The following is a 10,315-nucleotide window of genomic DNA, read 5'->3' on the forward strand; positions in this document are numbered from 1 at the left end:
TTAATGTTTGGTTACCACTCATTCGAACAATTAAATACTCAAGACTTAAAGAGTCACAAATTTAATATAGTTTTAACTTTTAATTTTTCGCCAATCCATACGTGATATAATGTTATTGGTTCTATTTTCATTGAAAATCGGAACGCGTAAAATTAATACTTTTAACTTGACTTATAACATAAACAAAATTAAATCAATTAAAATCAAATAATTATACATAATCAAATGCATATTTTTCAATGATTTAAAATAATTTTAATTTTCTTTTGTTTATTATGTTCTCTATTTTTAGCAAGTTCATTACAAAAAAAAAAAAAAAAAAAAAATGATAACAGTAACACTTATAAATAAAATATTATATTAGTATCAACATATTTAGTAATTTCTCCCGAATAACACATAAATATATTTAACTTTTCAATGATTTGGCAAATTTTGATTATGAATATATTTAACTAACTGTTATAATCAGTGGTTATAATATATAACTACTTACTAGTTACATTAATATGCCGATAGATATAACGATTAATGTCCTTATATTATTGTAGAAATACTCACAGTATATTTATATAATTATATTATTCGCATAATGCATAAATCATATTGATTTCAGTTTTGTATAAACTAAATTGTTACATTTTGAGTAGCGATTTGATATAATATGATATTATTTTTAATATATCTAAAAATTAAGCTGATCTATATTTAACAACCTTAATTAGATATTTAATTGAAACTTTTTAATTTTAATTAAGGTATGTTTGTGTTTAATTATAGCTACATAATTATTCAATATTATTTACTGGTAATAAACTAAAAATAATTTGTTAATTATAAATAAATTTATATAGACATACAGTCATCTTTTATCTGGTGTGAATGGTGTGATGTCTGTAATGATAAATTTCATTTGCTTGAACTATATTTTTTTAGTTATAACTTCTATAGGGATCACGATTATTGATAAGATTATAGATTTTATTATCTTTTATAGTTATAGGGATTGATATTCAATATATTAATATTATATTATGATAAAAATATAATTAAAAAAAAAATAAAAAATATAATAAAACGTAAAACTCAAGTTATTCAAAAAAATATGTAAGACTTATACTTATTGTGATAAAGAAGCTATGGTATGTAATAATTATTGTTCATAAATTTGATTTCATAGATATTAATTAGATTTATTATTCACTACATAGTCATAGACCATATTACTCAATTATTATTTTTCTCGAACATTCTCTTCAGCTTTATATAAGAGGTACTAAAATCTTATTTTTTACATTTTTTAAGTATTAAAAAGTGTTTCAAAAAACATCGAAAGGTTCCCTTTTAAATATTTGTCTCTATAAATGTAATATTATATTTTTCTACTCTAAAATCGCTTTTTAATGCAGTTTCGTTGTTTTTCTTTCTTGGGCGTGTTTTTACAATTGAAAATTACCTCAAAATGACAATTAGAACATAAGCTAAATTTGTTTTGCACGAATTTTATATTTAAAAATGTATACTATTTTCCATGGTTCTTGGCTATAAATTGGTATTCTTCATTTGTAGTTTGTACTTTGATAATATTGTGCGAGTACCTATATGGTTATCTAAACTATCAAATTGTCAACAAAATTTACAAATTATTTCGCCAACCAACAATTTTGTTTTGGTTACGTACAGCCGTACAGGTAAACATAATTTAGAAAAAAATTGACTTTATTCATTATTTTGCCATTGCAGCGCGTTTTAGTGTAAACAATAAAACAGTTATAAATGTTATAATATATTATCGCCTTTTTGGGTTCAACCGTATTGAACACATTAGACTAAATACTGTGTGCAATAGCCAATAATTACTAATATTATTCGATTTGGAAACATTTAGTAGTTTACATTTTTAGTGTCGTCAAACATCGGTACACATAATTGTACGCAGTTTTCACGGTCCCTACCTATGATACGCATTTACGAGAGACCAACAAGAAACATATGCGCACAGCAAAAATTATGAACCCACACAAATCCCAATTCCCAATGGAAAATTTGTTCACGTATCCGCACAGCATACGTCGCGGACGTACGGTATTTTATAAATTTCAGTTGGCAATAATGTCGTTATTATTTTTTTCATCGCGCTGTAAAAAAATAACGCGTTTGATTGAGAGGGGATGATAGTGAGCTAGCGATCATGAGACACCGCGAGTGAATGGGAGCTACAGTGATATGGAGTGAGAAAGAGAGGAAATGAATAACAAAAATGTGAACAACGCTGCGCGGAGAAGACTGCCGCCGAACCGGTCTTCTCCGCGATACGGCCTACAGTGCACCGCCGGTGACGTGCCTACACCGAACCGTTTCGTGTCTTCGCGTTATCCGCGGTCTCCCTTCGCCGTCACCGTTTCGCCCGACCGGACTACTTATTTCTGCGCGCGCGATCCGACGGCCGTCGTGGCGCTCGCTGTTCCATTTCGCGTTCGGAAAATGCGCGACACCGTTCACCGTCTCCACCGCTGTCGGACGTAACCCCGCCGCCCACCGAGCCACGGGACACGGTTCCACTGTCCGTCCAACGGGATGGCCCGCGACGCTATCGTGCACGACGTCGACCTGCCGTCGCTGGAGTACGACGACGAAGAGACCGCTTACATGGCCACGGAGACGCCTAGTTTCGACGCGGACGACGCGACGCTGGGCAGCACGTTCGTCATCGTGGACGAGGACACCGTCTCCGACCTGGACGACGACGACGGGGTCGGCGAAGAGGACGACGTTTCTCCGCTGGTGATACGGCCGCCGGCCACCGATTCGCGGTCGTCGTCCGCGGCCGCCGGCAAGGTCAAGTTCTTGGACAAGATCAGAGAGCACAAGAGCTACCAGAAGCTGGCGAGGATCGTGAAGAAAAAAGGTCTGCGACCGGTGTTGCACATATTATTATTATTATTATATACCTATAAGACGGCCGTTTCTCCGTCCGATGGCCCCGTCACGTATACTCGCGTTCCATTTTTCCGCGCGTGCGAACGAATAATCGTTAATAATTATTATGTTGTTGCTATTCATTATTATAATATAATATGAGTCTTTGTTGTTGTTAAATAAAACGTATAATTTATAGGCAAGTCTTGATTATCGACAATATCGCGTGTACAACGTGTACGAAACTGCGTGTATTATAATAGCCGCGGAGAACCGTTATTCGTGGGTGTCGGGATATTGAAAGTCTTGGACCAATTAAATCAATTTGAAAATTTTTAATTTTATTTAAAATTCTCAATTTTTTAAAATATTACTACGTAGCTCTCTTTGCGAAATTGATGGTTTCGACAGGCAGGTAGATGAGTAGTGAGTGAATAGTAGACGTTACACGTAACGTTAAGTTACACGTAATACGATTCAAGTACTTCGGATTCATACAATCACAACAAAAATTGATTAATTTATGCTAGAATATTAACGAAAATTTATAATAGGTATGAGTATTATAATAAATGAACTATAGGTGTGTTTATAATTTACCTACGCGTTCGGCCACTTAGGCTAAATCTGCAAATTTGAGTAATTCGAAACTAATTTTTAGATTTTTTTACGTAGTGGAAAAAGAAAATTTATTTCCTATAATCATACATTGAGCTTTCTAAAAAATAATTTGTCCATATCTGCGAAATTGTTCTAGTCACGCCTATAAATTGAGTGTATTTGAATTTTGATAACTAGATGTGGTTAAATGATAGATTATTAAACATTATATCCGTAGTTAGGATTTCGTTATCAACTATTTTTTACGACTGAAAAGAGTATCGTCGAATAATTGACTAAATATACAACGAAGACGTTCATTCCTATATTAATTACTGTTCAATAATATTGTAATAAATAATAATTATAATTGAAAATAATCAATCATAAGTTTTCTCTATAGACTTTGGACAGTATTTTATACATATTTCATATTAATGTAAAATTGACACACTGATTTAATAGTTTATATAGGTACTTAGTACTTACCTAAAGTCTGAAATGACTAATTTATTATAGTTATTGATCGTATAAATAATTTAATATATAAAGTTAAATCGTGTGATCATAAAATGTATTATTTTTTATTATTGTTCCAACGTAGTTGTATATTTTTACTAACTATTCTATTATGCAAACTTATTTAATCTTTGAGTCACATGTTGATAAACCTGCTGATTAAAAATATTATGTATTGTTGTTATATGCTTAAATCTTAGGCATTCAATTTCTACATTGCCACATGCGTGTTATGACTTACGATTTACTTATATATCTTATATCTACTGTATATAATTATATTATTGATATAATATATGTTTTTAAATTTATAAACATTCCGTCGATGTATTATAAAATTAAAATAATATTTCTATTTAATGTTACAATTATAATAACAATTTATATTAAATCTAATATTCTAATCTATAGTATTAGTCACACTGTTAGTTCACATTTTTTAATGTGGATTTAAACTTTCAAAAACAATTGTAAGCGTCTCTTATCTCACATAGTTACATTGTGATATTGTAATGTTTTTTTTTATCGAATTATGACGATCTTACATTATTAACTTACACGGTTTACTCCTTGTTTACTTATTCAGTTACATACTTGTTAGTTATTTACATATTACATATAAATCTAATGATTATCTCGGTAATTATTATTTATAAAATTATAACACAACTCGATCATTAACTCTTAGTCAAATTGAATAATTTGTTGTTATTTTTTATTCAAGTTTAATTTCGTATCCTCGCGTGTTTCACCCTTCCCATAATCCCATATAATATTATGTTTGTTTGAAAGTAGCATCGGCTTTTAATTTTTTTACGCATACTTATAATAATCGTTGCGTGTATTTTTTAAACAAATCTAGTTTTTTGAATGAATTTGAACTATTGAAAAGACTGTAGAATGCAGAATATGTAGATATTAGGTACGTACTATATGTATTTTATATTCTTAATGTACTCGATTCCCTGCACCGATAACAATATTATCTTCTATAGACATATTCGTGTTTCTATTTTCTTTTTCTTTGTATAATATAATTTTTTATTAGATCAATACATTTCGCTAGCTGCAGTAATGACAGATAGTTAACTATTATAGTATGTGACAATATTACAAACTAGTGTCCGTTAAAAATTGTGACTTTTTATCTATTACCTTTAAGGCTTTAACATTATGAATCGCGATGCATTATTCAAATAACTCAGATAAATCGAAAATTTGACACTCGTACTACAAATAACATACTCGGATATAGGCATATAGCAGTTGTTTAATTGCCGTTATGTCTACATTCCGTTATTGTTTTGATTTATATTCACGAGTACTAATTTTTTATCAGTTTATACACTTCTTTGTGCAATGTCGTGTTTAGAAATCATTTAAACTGTTGTAAGCATTTACGTGTTTGGTAACCTAACCAATAGGCAATAGCAATAATCATAAATACATGCATTTTGGTAACAGCTATAATTGTGGACTGATTATTTGCTTTATTCAGATACATCTAAAATGCATCTTCGTGCATGCATTTAGTTGTACGTCTAAGTTTCAGACCCATTGTAAGTTTCAAAAAGGTTTTTCATCGTATTGATGTTTGTTATTCGTAGATTTGTACTTTTTAGTAGCTCAAATACTAAACAAAAATAATATCAATGTATAACTAAATATACACGTTTGGTGTAATGTCGTGTATCTTACTATCGTGTATATTATATGGTTAAAATTAATTATGGTTAATTATAGTTTTAATTATAGTTATTAAATGTAACTACATAGACGTCAGTTATCTGAATTATCAATATTTAATTACTTGATCGTTTGATGCTGAAACGTGTAAATATGATTTACTTGGGGTCATTTAAAAATTAAAGTGATATGTTCATACATTGTATACAATCAAATATTAGGTACCTACTTAGATTTTGATAGGTTTTGTATTATTCTCATTCACTATAAATTATAATTTAATTAATACTATTAATAATATAATGTGTTTTTTGTATTTTATAACTAGTTTATTTTTCACTAATTATTTGGCCAGTCTGTTGGTCAGACAATGTTTTTGTGATAATGTTGTTTACATTTTTTTTTTCATCTTTTAGGTGAAGAACCCCCAGTAATTATGTCGCCAGATTCTGGAATTAATGAATTGCAAGGTCTTAGCCTTGAAGAACAGGAAAAGCAGAAAGAAGAATGGCAACAAGAGCTGAATAAGGTGGAAGAAGAAATCAAGACATTACGTGAAGTGCTGGGTTCAAAGGTGAAAGCATCTCAAGAGCTTAGACGTAAACTTGGTTATACTGTTTGGCAAGAGATTAGTGAAGATGTATCACAGAGCTTACGGAACGTTAAAGAGTCAAATGTGTAAGTTCAGTGATGAATATTTTCTATCACGTGTGCTGAAGTTTTTATTTTATTTTGCTAGCTTTTGGTTTATTATTATTATGATTTTTATCCATCTTTCTATTGTTATAAATATTTATTTTTCTTTATTATTATTTTATATTTTTATATAGTTATCAAAATGTAGAAGACAAATTTACCCAAATTGGAAAAGCTGTTGTTGACGCACCAATGTAAGTCTTCTGTACAAAGACAAGCATTTCAATTTCCTAACGTTTATTTTATGTATCAGTGTTTTATTAACTGCCAAAGTGAAAGTCATCTTCAACACAGCTTCTAAATTAGTGCGATTAAAATTTGATTATCAATATAATTTAACCATTAAGATAAAGCATTAGTAAATTTTCAGTTCATTTACGATTTACATCACAGAACTAGTTAGGTATTTAATCTTATTCTTATATTTATTTTTTGATAAAAACTATATTGTAAATTATAATGAGTAGTCTGTATTACATTTTTTTAATCAGTCAATACTTGTATATTTTTAAAATTGTTTAGACATTTCATATTATTTTAAATTTTTTTAAATTTAATAAATAATTTGTAACTATTGGAATCATGTTTCAATAGTTTCTAGAAATGACATTCTTACTTAAAAATATATATATATATATATTATTATTTTAAATATTTAGTCATAAAACTATGTCTTTTACATTTATATTTAAAAATAATATAACCAAACCTTTAAATCGCACTAATTAATTTTAGTTAGCAACATTAAACTAAATTTGTATATTGTAATAATACATGATTTGGCAATGACAATATTATTGTATTTTCTTTACTAGATTCAACTTTTCTTTACCAGACTCGGGCGACATGCGCACCCCAACCAGGAACATGGTTCTAAAACACTGGTATATAAAATCTACGTGTACATTCATGCATGTACTCTTGAGTTCTATGGAAGAAAATATGTTATGCTTTGTTTCAGTTCATTATTGAGTTGCTTGTAAATGTTTCTTATTTGCACTTTTGCTTTATCTTCTAATTAGTTATTTCTATTTTTATAAAAACACTTAGTTACCAAAATGTAGAAGGCAAGGTTAAGCAGTTTGGAACAGCGGTCGTCGAAACGCCTATGTAAGTCTTAGCCTTATATTTGTAATGCATGAACACACAATATGACTTAGAATATTATTTGTTTGGGCTTTGTATTTTGTATTAATTTTCTAAATCATTAGGTTTTATATATTTTTTTTATAAATACATTAAATGAATTGTATTTATGTGATATTTAAAAATATTTATTTTTTAAATATCAAGCCTTAAATTTAAAAGTTATAAAATTATAGTATGTCTATATTTTTATGATTATTTGTTGTCTTTTAAAATGAAATCAGGTTGTTTTAAATTTATTATTTCAGTGTGTGGAATTGTCATCAAAAACTAATATTTCTATTTGGATGTTCCAAATTTTTTTTTTACTTAGATTTATTTATTTTGTATGATTGTTTCTAAATTTCCAAACATGATTGTGTGTGTCAGAGTTCTTATCTAATGCTATGAATGTTCTTTTTTAACCATCAAGACTTCCTTTAATATGCTAACTTTAATGACTTATTACAAGCTATTCCCAGTAATTAATAGTTACTAATAATGTGGTATGTAGTTTTTAAAATGTGTGTGGTATGTCTATAGTCCTTAATAATATTTTAAAATTATTGTGTTATTATTAGTTATCAAAAAACCGAATCTGTTGTAAAAACAACTGCTGAGAAAGCTACAACAATATTTGGAGGATTCGGTAGTGGTCTTACAACCAAACTTGGTCAAATTAAGAATTCTGAATCATTCCGTTCTTTTGAGGAAAAAGTGGGTTCAGCTTTGGAAAATGTTAAGGTAATAATTATAAACAATATAAAATAATATAAACTGAAATGTATTAAATTATTGTATTTATTTATTTTATAGACAAAAGTGGCATCTAGATCCAACTCTATGCAGAACTTTGATGAAATATTGGAGGAAGAAACTCGTTTGGCAAATGAAGAAAAACGTTCACGAGAAGAACGTGAAGCAGCAACAAAATAAGTTTTTGCTAACATAAATTCTCTCTTGTACTTCGACATTTATCATTATCGTGCAATCTTGGTCACTTAAGTACAGAATTTACCTTAAATTAGGCACTAAAAATTCAATTTCTCACAAATATTTTTCTCCTGAATTTAGTGTTGAATGAAATGTTTTTTATTATCATATAAAACATTTTTTTCCATAATGTTAATCTTTGATTTGTGATTTTTAATAGTTATTAATCTTATTTATATAAATATAATATATATATATATATTTTTTTTTGTAAAAATAAACTTATGAGCGCTTTAATTCTGAAATATTAATTATATTTGTGCCTATACAACGATATTGTACACCATACACTTATTTTAAAAATATTCCAATTATTGTAATTAAATTAGATATTTTTTTAGTTAAGTATTTATATAAATTAAACTATATTAATTATTATGTATACAAAAGAGCATTAATCTATTTAATAGTTAACAGCTACTAACTCGTAAAACGATAATAAAATCTCAGGCAAGTTAAAAAAAGATAATAATAATAAGTCTTTTTTATACCAATGTTGGTTCAAGCAAGTGCTTAATATCAACATTAATTATAATAGTTTAAACTTTAAATATTTTTAATTAGTGTTTTTCAAATACTTAGGGTCTAATACTCTAATATAGACGTATAGTCAGGGATGAGCAAGTTAATTTATGAAAATCAGTATCTCGATACATTAAGATAAATTAGGTCTCGGGTTCATAACTTATTATAATATATAAGTTTATATTTTAATAACCAATACAAATAACAATCTATAGTTAATATCTTAAGGAAATATGATTTTTTGTCTTTGTCTAACGCAACACAAGATTATAGATGTGTTATATTTCCAATGTTCCGACTGATATAACATATAAGTATATAACCAATCAATAAGAATTTTTAAAATTTTGGGGAAATAAAATAAAAAATGTGGGAAAGTCGATATCAAGTGGACTTAATGATAAATTCAAATTTGTGTTTAGAAATATTATTGCTTCATTATATCAATTAGTACGTTGGAATAGAACAAGTCTATAATCCTATGTTGTGTGTGTGTTAGATAAAGACAGAAAATCACCGCTTCAAATCCCCTTATAAGTAATTACGAATTATAATTACAGACTTTATTCTATGACACAATTAATTATTATTTTATATATATACATTTATATCTAAAAAGTAGTAGTCAGTTTTAAACTATAACTATAGTCAATATCCTTATAATAATAAATAATAATCTATAAATTAACAAAAATAATAATTATGGTATATTATTAATTTATTATATATTTTAATTACCTACTTATCTAGTAATTGTCTGGCCGATCATTGGTCGGGGTAAATAATTAATTTAATTTGTTTCCTAATAAAAATATTAACTTTTCAAAAGTAGTTTCAAATTTCTTGTTTCTGGTAGGATTATTTATAAATTATAAATAATGCTGCAGGTGAAAACATACATTATTAAATGTTTTTCTTAAAAATATAGTTAAGACTTAAAGAATATCATCAATATCTAATTAAAACAAAAGTATAATTATATTTTAAATAACAACCAACGGTGTATACTTGTATAATAATCTTTTGATAATAGGTAATAGACTATTGAAATATGAAATTTGTCAATTTATTGAGACGTCGAACGTACTCAACTATAGTTAAGTTTTCGGTATCCAAAATATAAAAATAAAATCTCTATCTATCTACGCAGCCACGCAGATAGTTTTTGGGATTCAACTCCCATCAGTCCCATCCAATCATCTAAATATCCAATATAAAAATATAGGTAATATATTCGTTTTTTTTTTTGTCA

General features: G+C 27.9%; 1 protein-coding gene across 7 annotated transcripts; it reads left to right on the top strand.

The window, feature by feature from the left end:
- Positions 1–1,942: 1,942 nt before the first annotated feature.
- LOC132930717 (tumor protein D52) lies at positions 1,943–8,775 on the top strand. Of its 7 annotated transcripts, XM_060996778.1 has the most exons (7): positions 1,973–2,908; positions 6,141–6,402; positions 6,555–6,614; positions 7,236–7,304; positions 7,471–7,530; positions 8,127–8,289; positions 8,362–8,775. In XM_060996778.1, the coding sequence occupies exons 1-7, from the start codon at positions 2,578–2,580 to the stop codon at positions 8,479–8,481; spliced, it is 1,065 nt and encodes a 354-aa protein (XP_060852761.1). In that variant the 5' UTR covers positions 1,973–2,577; the 3' UTR covers positions 8,482–8,775. The 7 variants fall into 7 exon arrangements, with proteins under 7 accessions (XP_060852920.1, XP_060853075.1, XP_060852761.1 ...); XM_060996937.1 differs by lacking the exon at positions 6,555–6,614 and having other exon boundaries at positions 1,943–2,908; XM_060996859.1 differs by lacking the exon at positions 7,471–7,530 and having other exon boundaries at positions 1,977–2,908.
- Positions 8,776–10,315: the final 1,540 nt, after the last annotated feature.

This window comes from Rhopalosiphum padi, chromosome 1, assembly GCF_020882245.1.
Source record: "Rhopalosiphum padi isolate XX-2018 chromosome 1, ASM2088224v1, whole genome shotgun sequence".
Lineage (NCBI taxonomy): Eukaryota > Metazoa > Arthropoda > Insecta > Hemiptera > Aphididae > Rhopalosiphum > Rhopalosiphum padi.